This window comes from Scyliorhinus torazame, chromosome 10, assembly GCF_047496885.1.
Source record: "Scyliorhinus torazame isolate Kashiwa2021f chromosome 10, sScyTor2.1, whole genome shotgun sequence".
NCBI classification, from domain to species: Eukaryota; Metazoa; Chordata; class Chondrichthyes; order Carcharhiniformes; family Scyliorhinidae; genus Scyliorhinus; species Scyliorhinus torazame.
This window is the reverse complement of record NC_092716.1, coordinates 233,993,160-234,007,055: the sequence shown is the minus strand read 5'-3', so window position 1 is coordinate 234,007,055 and position 13,896 is coordinate 233,993,160. Positions and strand designations below refer to the sequence as shown.

At 44.3% G+C, this 13,896-nt stretch overlaps 1 protein-coding gene across 2 annotated transcripts in view; it reads left to right on the top strand.

Annotated features, from left to right (window-relative positions):
- The first annotated feature begins 4,012 nt into the window (after positions 1–4,012).
- Positions 4,013–13,896, top strand: part of abtb2b (ankyrin repeat and BTB (POZ) domain containing 2b) — a 389,054-nt gene continuing 379,170 nt past the window's right edge. For both annotated transcript variants that reach the window (XR_011933118.1, XM_072466583.1), the window contains exons 1-2: positions 4,013–5,166; positions 10,831–11,126. Coding sequence is in view for 1 of the 2 variants with exons in the window: in XM_072466583.1 (XP_072322684.1) it covers positions 4,580–5,166; positions 10,831–11,126 (883 nt within the window). In the remaining variant the exon portion in view is untranslated. The remainder of the gene's footprint in view (positions 5,167–10,830; positions 11,127–13,896) is intronic.

Below are 13,896 nucleotides of genomic sequence, written 5' to 3'. Positions count from 1 at the left end.
GAGTTAAATGCAGAAAAATGTGAGGTGATTCATTTTGGAAGGAATAACAGGAAGACAGTGTACTGGGCTAATGGTAAGATTCTTGGTAGTGTGGATGAGCAGAGAGATCTCGGTGTCCATGTACATAGATCCCTGAAAGCTGCCACCCAGGTTGAGAGAGTTGTTAAGAAGGCGTACGGTGTGTTAGCTTTTATTAGTAGAGGGATTGAGTTTCGGAGCCATGAGGTCATGTTGCAGCTGTACAAAACTCTGGTGCGGCCGCATTTGGAGTATTGCGTGCAATTCTGGTTGCTGCATTATAGGAAGGATGTGGAAGCATTGGAAAGGGTGCAGAGGAGATTTACCAGAATGTTGCCTGGTATGGAGGGAAGATGTGAATCCAATGCATCCGAAGGGCACACATTCAAGCACATGGCCGCACGAGGCAAAGTGCGCCAATGCAAAAAAAACAGCTGCAGCAATCCACACTGTCACTGGACATAGTGGAGAAGAGTTTTGAAGAAAAGCAGTGAATCTTTCGGTTGAATACAGTCCAATTGAATAAGACGACTCCGATTGAGATTGCCTTAAGAGTGAATGACAGACCCCTTCAAATAGAATTCGACACCGGGGCTTCAGTGACCATGGTGGTGAGCAGACATTTCTATATCTTTGTGCAGGAATGCAGTCTTTAAGCTTGAAGAGTACTCCAGCCAGCCAGTGATTACATTGGAAGGAATAGGAATCTGCAGTGATCAGGATTATATTGGGAGTGCGCAACTGCAGAGATCAGGATTATATTGGCAATAGGAATATGCAGAGATCGGGATTATATTTGGAATTGGATTCAGCAGAGATCAGGATTACATTGGGAATAGGAGTCTACAGAGATCAGGATTATATTGGGAGTGCGCAACTGCAGAGATTATGATTACATTGGGAAGAATTTGAATCTGCAGAGAACAGAATTACATTGGGAGAAATGAGAATCTGCAGAAATCAGGTTTACATTGTAAATGGGATTCAGCAGAGATCACGATTACATTCGGAATGGGAATCCACATAGATCAGGATTACATTGGGAATGGGATTCTGCAGAGATCAGGATTACATGGGGAATGGGAATATGCAGAGATCAGGGTTATCTTGGGATGAGTGGGATTCTGCAGAGATCAGGATTATTGGGAATGGGAATCTGTAGAGATCAAGATTACATTGGGAGTGGGAAGTTGCGGAGATCAGGATTACATTAGGAGGAGGTGGAATCTGTAGAGATCAGGATTACATTGGGAATGGGAATCTGCAGAGATCAGCATTACACTGTGAGTGGAAATATGCAGACATCAGGATTACTTTGGGATTGGGAATCTGCAGAGATCAGGATTACATTGGGAATGGGAATCTGCAGAGATCAGCATTACATTGTGAGTGGAAATATGCAGAGATCAGGATTACATTGGGAATGGGAATCTGCAGAGATCAGCATTACATTGTGAGTGGAAATATGCAGAGATGAGGATTACTTTGGGAATGGGAATCTGCAGAGATCAGGATTATATTAGGAGTGGGAAATTGCTGAGATACGGATTGCATTAGGAGGAGGTGGAATCTGCAGAGTTCAGGATTACATTTGGAAGGTTGGGAATTTGCAGGGATCAGAATTACATTGGGAATGGAAACCTGCAGAGATCAGGATTACATTTGGAGGAAATGGATTCTGCAGGGGCCAAGATTACATGGGGACTGGGAATTGGTTGATTGATTTGATTTATTGTCACATGTACTGAAGAACAGTGAAAAGTATTTTCTGCAATCGAGGGAACATACACAGTACGTACATAGTAGTAAAAAAGAATAATCAACAGAGAACATTGACAAATGGTATATCAACAAACAGTGATTGGTAACAGTGCAGAACAAGGGGCCAAACAAAGCAAATACATGAGCAAGAACAGCACAGGGCATCATGAATAGTGTTCTTACAGGGAACAGATCAGTCTGAGGGGGAGTCGTTGAGGAGTCTAGTAGCTGTGGGGAAGAAGCTGTTCCTATGTCTGGACATGCGGGTCTTCAGACTTCTGTACCTTCTGCCTGATGGAAGGGTCTGGAAGAAGGCAATGCCTGGTTGGAGGGGTCTCTGATAATACTGTCTGCCTTCCTGAGGCAGTGGGAGGTGTATACAGAATCAATGTGGGGGTGGCAGGCTTGTATGATGCATTGGGCTGAGTTCACTGCATTCTGAGGTTTATTGCGGTCTTGGATCGAGCAGTTGCCATACCAAGCTGTGATGCAGCCAGATAGGATGCTCTCTATTGCACATCTGTAGAAGTTTGTGAGAGTCGATGCAGACATGCCAAATTTCTTTAGCTTCAGGGAATATTCAGGGATCAGGATTACATTGGGAATAGGAATCTGCAGAGGTCAAGATTACATTGAGAATGGGAATCTGCAGTGATCATGATTACATTGGGAATGGGATTCTGCAGAGATCAGGATTTCATTGGGAGAGATGGGAATCTGCAGAGATCAGGCTTACATTGGGAGGAGTGGGAATCTGCAGAGATCATGATTACATTGTGAATGGGAATCTGTAGCAATCAGGGTCATATTGGGAATGGGAATCTGTAGAGATCAGGATTACATTGGGGGTGCGAACCTACAGAGATCAGGATTACATTGGGAATGGGAATCTGTAGAGATCAGGATTACTTTGGGGGTGGGAAACTACAGAGGTCAGGACTACATTGGGAATGGGAATCTGCAGAGATCAGGATTATATTGGGAGGAATAGGAATTTTCACGGGCCAAGATTACATGGGGAATGGGAATATTCAGGGAACAGGATTGCATTGGGAATGGGAATCTGCAGAGATCAGGATTAAATTGGGAATGGGAATCTGCAGAGATCAGCATTACATTAGGGAATGAACCTGCAGAGATCAGCATTACATTGGGAAAAACTAGAATCTGCAGCAATCAGGGTCATATTGGGAATGGGGATCTGTAGAGATCAGGATTACATTGGGGGGGGGGGGGACTACAGAAATCAGGATTACATTAGGAGAGGTGGAATTTGCAGGGATCAGAATTACATTGAGATTGGGAATCTGCAGAGGTCAGGATTATATTGGGATGAATGGGAATCTGCAGGGACCAAGATTACATGGGGAATGGGAATATTCAGGGAACATGATTACATTAGGAATGGGATTCTGCAGAGATCAGGATTACATTGGGAGTGGGAATCTGCAGAGATCAGGATTACATTGGGAATGGGAATCTGCAGAGATTAGCATTGCATTAGGGAATGGGAACCTGCAGAGATCAGCATTACATCGGGAAAAACTAGACTCTGCAGTAATCAGGGTCATATTGGGAATGGGGATCTGTAGAGATCAGAATTACATTGGGGGGGGGGGGACTACTGAGATCAGGATTACATTAGGAGGAGGTGGAATTTGCAGGGATCAGAATTACATTGAGATTGGGAATCTGCAGAGGTCAGGATTATATTGGGATGAATGGGAATCTGCAGGGACCAAGATTACATGGGGAATGGGAATATTCAGGGAACATGATTACATTAGGAATGAGATTCTGCAGGGATCAGGATTACATTGGGAGTGGGAATCTGCAGAGATCAGGATTACATTGGGAATGGGAATCTGCAGGGATCAGGGTTACATTGGGAATGGGAATCTGTAGAGATCAAGATTACATTGGGAGTGGGAAATTGCTGAGATCGGGATTACATTAGGAGGAGGTGGAATCTGCAGCGGTCAGGATTACATCGGGAGTGGGAATTTGCTGTGATCAGGATTGATCATTGGGATTGATGATCCATCTGGTGATCCGGAATTCCCACTGATCAGTGTTTCATTGACTGCCCCCATTGGACAATTTGACACCTTCGACACGCCCTTGGCTGAAAACGATTGGTTAAAGGGTGAAATTAAATTTGCATTGCGTACTGCGATTGGCTGATGGTGTGTGATTGACAGGAGCCCCGGGGAGAGCAGCCGCTTACTGAGCAAGAAGCCGCTAGCCCGGGGATTGAACCTGAAACACTCAATGCCAAGATCGCACCTAGTTTTGTGAGGAGGCCGGCACTCAAGATTTATCTTTTTTTTAAAACTAGATGAAGTGCATATTTCCGGAAAAAAAGCTTTTGAGTTTTGGAGCAGGAAAGAAAGATTCTGTTATCCTGGACAGAAGTTGGATGAAGGGAGTTTAAAAGGAGCTGCAGAGGGAGGAGGAGTTTCCGATTGCAGGATTTAAAAGAGAATAAGAGATCTTGGCAGCTACTGGAAGGATTTTCTTTTTCTCTCTGCCAGAATCTGATATTTTCCTGGAATATCCGAAGTGAAGAGGCAGTTTTGGAAAGTTGTGAAGTAGAAGCTTTGGAGTTTGTGGGACACATTAGTAGCAGCAGAGTTGGGGAGAATTGTTGCAGATTTGGATCCCGCTCCGAGCCCACAGGCTCTCTATAGAAACTCACTCAGTGTGTTGCGCTTTATGTCGTGGGATAAAAGAATTGGACAGCAACCTCATCCCAGCTGAATCTGGCCGGGGCTTGTGCAAACATTTTGCAAACTGCACAATGGCCGCATTGTACAACCCGAGCTTGAAGACGCTGGAAGACCTGACTCTGGACTCGGGCTATGGAGCAGGAGATTCCTGCCGATCACTCAGCCTCTCCTCTTCCAGATCCAACTCCCAAGCCCTGCAGTCGACTCACCGAGGGAACTGGTGGTACCTCTCGGGCTCCATGAACAGCCGCAACAACAGCTGGGACACTGTGAACACGGTGCTGGCCGAGGAGCCCGAACTCACTGACATCTTCTTCAAATGTGCCCGGCTCCCGGAGCTGGAGGAATTCCCATGGACGGATGAAGACATTGGGAAGCTGCTGAAGAGAGGCAGGCCAGGGGAATGTGGCAAACCCTTCTCCCAGGAAGGTGTCAGGAGGCTGTCCTTCCTGCTGAGGAGGGTACTGCTCAGGGTCTCCAGGGAGGCGCAGAGACTGAGTGTCGTCCACTCCAAGTGCACCAAGTTCGAGATCCAAAGCGCCATCAGACTCGTCCTGTCCTGGTCCCTGTCTGAAAGCTGCATCTCTGCTTCAGTGAAAGCCCTGTCTCTGTATAACATGAGTGCTGGAGACAGACTGAGAAAAAGCAAGAGTTCCAGGTACCCCCTGTCTTTTGTATTCATTTCAAAATGTGCAGCATTTATAATTAATCAGCACAAAATCAATGCTGTGTATGATGTCCTCTGCTTGCCTTCAAGGATCTAAGCTAAATGAAGTGGGCATTCTCAGCCTACTGCCAGTGAAATCCCCATGAAATTGCCAACCTTGCTGACGCTAATGTGCAATGTGGAGATGTTAAACTGATGCATGCACAGGGGTTGGTTTTCTGGTGTTGAGCTAATGCACATTAGAGAAAGGACAAGAGACCCTTGCACCTCCTGATCTGAACCAGCACCAACCTGACATTGACTGCCTGATATGGGGAACAGTTCAATTACCCCCATGCCTTGATATGTGGAACTTCAACTTTTAACAGACATTAAAATTGAGTAAAAGTTGAGGCTGACCGAAATGTGAATGATCAGCTATTCACACATTAATTCTGTAAGGGATGTGGGGTTTGCAGATATGTTATTCAGTTGTACGTTTTGTCCGAAATCTGCACTTTTAGGGTCAGCACATTATCCATGGAATAATAAGATACAACCAGATTTAAGGGGTGGAAGATTTCTCTACCTGCTTTAATGATCCTGTCCTGGATTAAATAAACGTGTGCTGTTTGATCCAAAGTCTTCAGGGACATTTATATGCAGCACGCAATTTCATATAACTCACTTCAAATTTGGGTTAATTTGGCAGTCTCACTTAGTGAGATGGTAATGATAACTGATGTAGAAAATGGAACAGGAACTACACTAGTTTAGTTGGGGATATTTTCTCGGAGTTGATAACTGTTGCTTAGTATGTGCTGCAATAACTGGCCAAGGAACCACTGCTCAAATTGGAAAATTGTTTTAATTTCCCTAATATTTAAACAGTGCATGGAAATGTTATCTACAAAAATAGTTTCATTTTACGAATGTGTACATCTGAGTGGCTCGTTGCTCAAGCAGACTGCAGCTTTGAATTTACGTTCAGAGATTTCTGTACACCTTTAGCAAAAGATGCAGTATCTTCACAGCGTTTATACTTCCTAACATGCTAACGTGAAGGTGTGGCAGTTAAATCCTGGTTAGCAACTTTGCACACTACGAACATACAAACAAGGAACAGGAGTGGGCCTTTGGGCCCCCGAGAGCCTGCTCCTCAACCATTTAGTGAGATTGCGGCCGATCAAATAGTATCCTCAAATTTGCATCCTGCCCACTTATCACCCCCTTTCTCCAAGTATCTATCCACCTCTGCCTTAAAAATATTCAAAGACTCTGCATCCGCCTGCTTTCCAGGAAGAGAGTTCCAAAGACCCGCGACCCTCAGAGAAAATATTTCGATTATCTCCATTTAAATATGGGCGTCCCCCTATTTTTAAACAGTGCCCCCTACTTCTAGATTCCCCCACAAAAGATTCTCCCATCTCGCTAATATTAGCCAGACTGTAATTGCTACATTGAAAATAAACTGGTAGAGTTTGCAGAATGAATTGTAGAGCACAGAAATTCACTAGATGACTGATATTAATTTTCTAAAGCTGCTATGATGCCATTACACATTAAAGATAGAGATGGCGAAGTGCTAAGGCAAGGCTAAACATACTCCTTATTACATAAAATTTAGAAACTAACAGAGACTTGCAGAGAATCGACCTGGTTTCTGTAAATATGCTGCTTGTGTAAGGTTATCAAAAGAGATGACTGTATTAGAAACAAAATAAAACTCTACTTGCAAAAGTTATCTTTCAACTACACGTCATGTCAGCTCTCTATTTTTTTTGTAAATAAATTTAGAGTATCCAATTCATTTTTTCCAATTAAGCGGCAATTTAGCATGGCCAATCAACCTAACTTGCACATTTTTGGGTTGTGGGGGTGAAACCCACGCAAACACGGGGAGAATGTGCAAACTCCACACGGACTGACCCAGAGCCGGGGTCGAACCTGGGACCTCAGCGCCGTGAGGCCGCAGTGCTAACCAACTGTGCCACCGTGCTGCCACAGCTCTCTTTTTAAATAACAATAACTTCATCAGTTAAACAGTGATTGCCAGAATTATGATTTAATGAAAAATTGCTATAATTATGTCTGCCAGTTAATGCGTTTAACGGTTAATAGACTGATAAATGTCTTCACGTGGCAGGAAAATATTCTTCCTTACTGTGCTAAAGACATTTTCAGATAACCTTTAATTTATAAATCACATTTCAAACATTCTCGCGTTGCAACAATGCATCAGATTTTAGAAAATTTGCATCTGTCAGGACTTCAATTGGTCTTCGCACAAAGCATTGACTTTGGAAATTACTTGACATTTTTCCAAAAGATTATTTTTATATAAATCAGGAAAGCCCTGAGCCCCTGTGGGTCAAGGGAAAATCAACTTGTTTGGATATTCCTCCATAATGGTTGCTGCCAATACATCTTCCAGGATAGGAATGTAGCAAAATACGAACATGCAACCATACGAATTAGGAGCAATAGTAGGCTATTCGGCCCCTCGAGCCTGCTCCACCATTCAGTATGATCATGGCTGGCCTCAACCCCACATTCCTGCCTACCCCCAATAACCTTTCACCCTCATATTAATCAAGAATCTATCTAGCTCTGCCTTAAATATATTCAAAGACTCTGCTTTCACTGTCTTTTGAGAAAGAGAGTTGCAGAGGCTCATGACCCTCTGAGAGAAAAGATTTCTCCTCATCTCTGTCTTAAATGAGTGACCCCTTAATTTAAACAGTGACCCCCAGTTCTAGATTCTCCCACAAGAGGAAACATCCTCCACATCCACTCTGTCGATACTCCTCAGGACCCTGAAGGTTTCGATCAAGTTGCCTCTCAGTCCTCTACACTCTGGTGGATACAAACCAAACCTCTCCAACCTTTCCTCATAAGACAGCCCACCCATTCCTGGTATTAGTCTAGTAAACCTTCTCTGAATTGCTTCTAACACATTTATATCTTTCCTTAAATAAGGAGACCGATGCTGTACACAATACTCCAGATGTGATCTCACCAATGCGCTGTACAGCTGAAGCATAACACCCCTACTTTTGCATTTAATTCCCCTTGTAATAAATGATTACATTCTATTAGCTTTTCTCATGACTTCCTGTACCTGTACGCTATCCTTTTGTGATTCATGCACTGTAGCACCCAGATCCCTCTGCACCTCAGAGCTCTGAAATCTCTCACTGTTTAGATATTAAGCTTCTTTTCTTCTCTCCCTGCTGAAATGGACAATTCCATGTTTTCCCACATTGTACTCCATTTGCCAGATCTTTGCCCACTGACTTAACTTATCCATGTTCCTTTGTGGCCTCCTTACATCTTCACAACCTATTTTCCTATTTTTATTGTGTCATCAGCAAATTTAGCAACCGTATGTTTGGTCCCTTCATCCAAGTGATTTATATAAATTGTAAAAAGTTGAGGCCCCAGGACTGATTCCTGTGCCACACCACTCGTCACATCCTGCCAACCAGAAAAAAAAATTATGCCAACTCTGTTAGTCAGCCAATCTTCAACCCTTGCCAATTTGTTACCCCTTAAACCATGAGCTTTTATTTTCTGCAATAACCTGTAATGTGGCACCTTATCAAGAGCCTTCTGGAAATCTTAAGAATGAACTATGAAATCTTAGAACATCCACCATTTCCCCTTTATCCAGAGCACATGTGACTCCTTCAAAGAACTCCAATAAATTGGTTAAACATGACTTCCTTTTCACAAAACCATTTGGCTCTGCCTGATTGCGTTGAATTTTTCAAAGTGCCCTGCTATAACATCTTTAATAATAGCTTCTAACATTTTCCCTGTAACAGATATTAGGTTAACTGGCTTCTAGTTCCCTGTTTTCTGTCTCCCTCCCTTTATGAATAAAGGAGTTACATTTGATATCTTCCAATCCAATGGAATCTTCCCTGAATCTAGGGAATTTTGGAAAATTAAAACCAATGCATCAACGATCTCATTAGCCACTTCTTCCAGGACCTTTGAACAAAGAACAATACAGCACAGGCACAGTCCCTTCGGCCCTCCAGGCCTGTACCGGTCATGATACCAACCTTCCGGACCCGCGGGATTTCTCAGCCCGCAGTCCCAACAATTTGTTCAATACCACATACTTCCCTGGTGATTATTATTTTCCTGATTTCCTCGCTCCCTTCCATTTCCTGATTTACAGCTATTTCTGGGTTGTTACTTGTGTCCTCTACATTGAAGACTGATTCAACATCAGGACACAGCATTCTGCAGTCATTGGAGATCTCAATTAGAAATCCGCTAATTGCAGTTTAAACAACCAGTAACGCTGTAAAACAAGAAAGAATGGAGGCCCACAGTGCTTGGATGTCCATCTATATGGACCATTAAAATACCTTGTACAGGAATTGAACGTAATCAAGAAATTACAGAATTCCTTGCATTTTTTTGAAGCTTTCAGGATATTAAGGGAAACAGATAAAGTAGGTGCAGAGAAACTATTTCCAATGGTTGTGGAGTCTCGGAATAGGAGGCGGAATCTAAGGATTTCATTGAATGGTGGTGGAACAGGGTCAAGGTGGCCTCCACCTGTGCCTGTGTTCTGATCTGTAATTTGGTTTGTATCCCTTGTAGCCCATTCAGATAAACAATACACAGAATATTATTTATTGCATTCTGTAAAAATCTCATTTCAATGACCTCACTTAATTCATACTTGCCATAGAGGGAGTGCAGCAAAGATTCACCAGACTGATTCCAGGGGTGGCAGAATTGTCGTATGAGCAGAGATTGGGGCAGCACGGTAGCACAGCGGCTAGCACTATTGCTTCACAGCGCCAGGGCCCCAGGTTCGATTCCCGCTTGGGTCACTGTGTGGAGTCTGCACGTTCTCCCCGTGTCGGCGTGGGTTTCCTCTGGGTGCTCCGGTTTCCTCCCACAAGCCCCGAAAGACGTGCTGTTAAGTGAATTGGACATTCTGAATTCTCCCTCTGTGTACCCGAACAGGCGCCAGAGTGTGGTGACTAGGAGGTTTTCACAGTAACTTAATTTCAGTGTTGATGTAAGCCTAACTTGTGACAAGAATAAAGATTATTATTATATTATAGATTGGATCAACTGGGCCGATGTTCACTGGAATTTATAAGAATGAGAAGGGGTCTCATTGAAGCATATAAAATTCAGACAGGGCTGTACAGGCTAGATGCAGGGATGATGTTCCCCCTGGCTGGAGGGGGGGGCGGGGGGGAGAGAGAGAGAGAGAGGGGGGGGGGGCCTGGTACAAGGGCCCCAGTCAGGGCCCCGGGTGCTCCGGTTTCCTCCCACAGTCCAAAGATGTGCAGGTTAGGTGGATTGACCATGCTAAATTGCCCTTAGTGTCCAAAATTGCCCTTAGTGTTGGGTGGGGTTACTAGGTTATGGGGATAGGGTGGAGGTGTTGATCTTGGGTAGGGTGCTCTTTCCAAGAGCCGGTGCAGACTCGATGGGCCGAATGGCCTCCTTCTGCACTGTAAATTCTATGATGGGGGTAGGCCATTTAGGACCTGAGATGAGAAATTTCTGAAATAGGTTTCTGGAATTAGTCATTTAATGACACATGCTTATTTAACCTTCATATTCTACTGCCCTGATTGCACTGACCCTCCTTTGCTTCGTTTAGTTGATTAGTATCTCTGCTGTTACCACTTTTAGGTGCTGCCTTACCTTGTCGGTGGGACGCTTCTTTAGATGGATGGTGGATACAAGGGTCTCAGTGCGTATCCACGAGTATGCTGCAATCTCTTTGGCGGCCTGTATGGAGAGTCTGCTAGAGGAGATTGGGATCAGGGTAGCAGCAGGACATGGTTCAGAAGGAGTAGGATTAGCCATGCACGATGGCAGGCAAGAGCTTTCAATGGAAATGCTGGAGATGTGCATCAACAACGACGCTGAGCTCTGGGGTATTCTACAGCCTTATGAACATCTCATCTGTGGCAAGAACGCAAACGGTAAGGAGAGGCTGACTGTGAAAATCCTCTGTTAAAATCTTCAATCATATTTTGTGGTAATTTAATCCCTCCACTAATATTTTCACTATTAAGCAGTTAAGACAAAAATGACAGTGCTTGTCTTTTTAAAACCATCTTTGCTTCAAAAGCAGCCATCTTTGTTTGGAATCCTTTCAACGCTTAAAAGAGGACGTTACTCAATGGGAGAGAGCAGCTTCAATTTTGACGGCGCCACCTATATGTTTAAAAGAATGTTTTAATAATGGCTGCTCCACAACCAGAATTAAATTCAAAACCTTTAAGGAAAGAGGCATGCTCATTGATAATTTAATTTCGAGTCTTGGGTGAATGGACAAGGTCTAAAATGCAGGGCACGGAGACCGGACAGGAGGAATGGTTGAACAAAAAACAACATTGATAGACGGGGATTATGTGGCACCACATTTGTGTTTGAAAAGATTGAAAAGTAGAGGAAGTAAGACTGAGAGGAATTAAGGGTGAGAATTGAGTTAGCCGCCATGTGTCTTGTGAAAGAATGTAACATGCTCACAGAGCAAAAGGATGCTTTTCAGTTGTGTGTGCCAGTGGGAGGCAGAATGCTTTACCAAATCATTACCAGTTTAACAAATGAGGTTCCAAAATAGTCCACAGAAATGAAAATTAAAGGCAAGCTCAATTATTCACAAGGGGCTTGCTCTTCTGCAAGACCCAGGGATGGCATCAGCTGTTACCGAAGTCTTTCTCCGTCGGGAGATGTGAAGTCCAGAATTAGTATACAATTATTGTTCAGTGCCAGACATTAGTTTGAAAAAGGGGGCTGTGGGAGACATAAGAACTCCACATTGACAGTGCCCCTCTCCTCCTTACAGTAAGTATTTCTTTGAAGTAAGAGATTTGCGCAGTCGAGGCACTTCTCCTTAAGTGTTAAAGCCATTTAAACTGTATTATGAGGTCGGAGTATTTGAAGGCAGGGAAGACATTTCAGTGTTTGGATGCTGATAAAGGGATTCGCAGTTTTAATAACAGCCTATAATTTACAACTTCGAACTTGATGCTGTCATAAGAAATATTGCAATCCACACATTTGATTACATTTTTTGACCTCTGGGTCATCTGGTGCTTTTAAATGTCTGAAATACTTGAAGAGAATATTTATCAGAACCATATTCTGAAGTCTAAAAGTTATGATTTACAATTGAGGGAAGGGCACACTAGATGGGATTTTTTGAAATTTTATTAAATACTTGTGATCGCGTGCTCTGAAATCTATCGCACTGCTTATCAAAGACATTTTGAGGAATGGTCATGTTTAATACAGTAATATAAGTCACAACCATAGCACAAAAGGTATTTTGTTTTTGAAGCATATTATTATGGGATGGACACACTGCTGCAATCCTCATGGGATGAGTATTTTATTTCTTTGGGGAACCGAAGCTGATTAAAATCATGGTGTTCTTTATTCAATGATTTATGTCACAGTAGTTTTTTATATATGCAAAGTCAACATGGCGTAGATTTTATTTTTGAGTTAGCGCTCTTTTAGAATTGTGAACAAAAGGTGGATGGATTACTGTAATAATGTTATTCAAACTTTCCAATGGAAAAATGATGGATGTGATTATTTCAGAGAATTCACCCGTTTCTCCCTCTGGGATTACTTCCGTTTTCTTTTTCAAATGCCAATCGCTGCCCGATATTTGGCTGCTTTTGAGCGACAAAGGTTAAAAGTGTGGAATTTTCTCCAATCTTTTCCCTGAAGAAAGGCAGGGAAATCTCACCTCATGTTACTGCGAACTGGTGGGGTTGTTGGACTGATTCTGTTTATCAGGGTTTAATCTTGTGTGATTTAAACTGCTTGGCTCACAGTATCAGTTCAGATCAGGAGAAAATGTTATAATGAGCCTTGGGAAATTGCCGTCCATTATAAGGAGGTTGAAGAATGTGGTGTTTCACTTGAATTTTTGTTTGATTTTAAGTGGCTGCACGTCCCATGCAATGCACCAATCTTAATGAACATTATATTTACTGAGGACGTTGGTGTTTTCGAAAAATCTTCCGCCCCCCCCCCCCTCTCCCCCCGCCAGGTGGGAGAATCGCCACGGCGCCACGCGAATCGCGCCATGCCGGGACGCGATTCCCCCACCCCTGTGAAAACAGCCGCGCGCGAATGACGCTGGGCCGCATGGAGAATCGCCGCAAACGGCCGTAGCGGCGATCCTCCAGCGGCGCCGTGATTCTCCGGCCCGGCCATCCGAAAAAAATCCGAGTCCCGCCGGCGCCGTTCCAACATGCTCTGGGCCGGCGGGACCTTGGGGTTGAAGGGTCCGGGGGGCAGCCTGTGGGGGGAAGGGGGGGGTCCAGCCCCGGGGAGGCCCTCCATAGTGGCCTGGCCCGCGATCGGGGCCCACCAATCGGCGGGTCGGCTTCTCTGCCTGCGGACCTCTTTTCTTCCGCGCCTCTTTTCTTCCGCGCCGGCTCCTGGATCCCTGCACCATTTGGTGTCGGGGCAGGCGCGGGGATGACGGCCAGTGAGCATGCGCTAGTTGCCGTTGGCCCAACTGCGCATGCGTGGACCCCGCGGTGACGGGCCGCTCCAGCACCGTGCTGGCCCCCCCAGGACCTGAGAATCGGGTCTCGGAACCGGCGCCAGAGTAAAGTACTCCCGTTTTGACGCCGGCACTCTGCCGCCGGACCAGAGAATCGCGGCACTTTCCTCAAATAGGAGGCAATATTATTCAAGTCACCACAAAAAGAATTTGAAGAAATA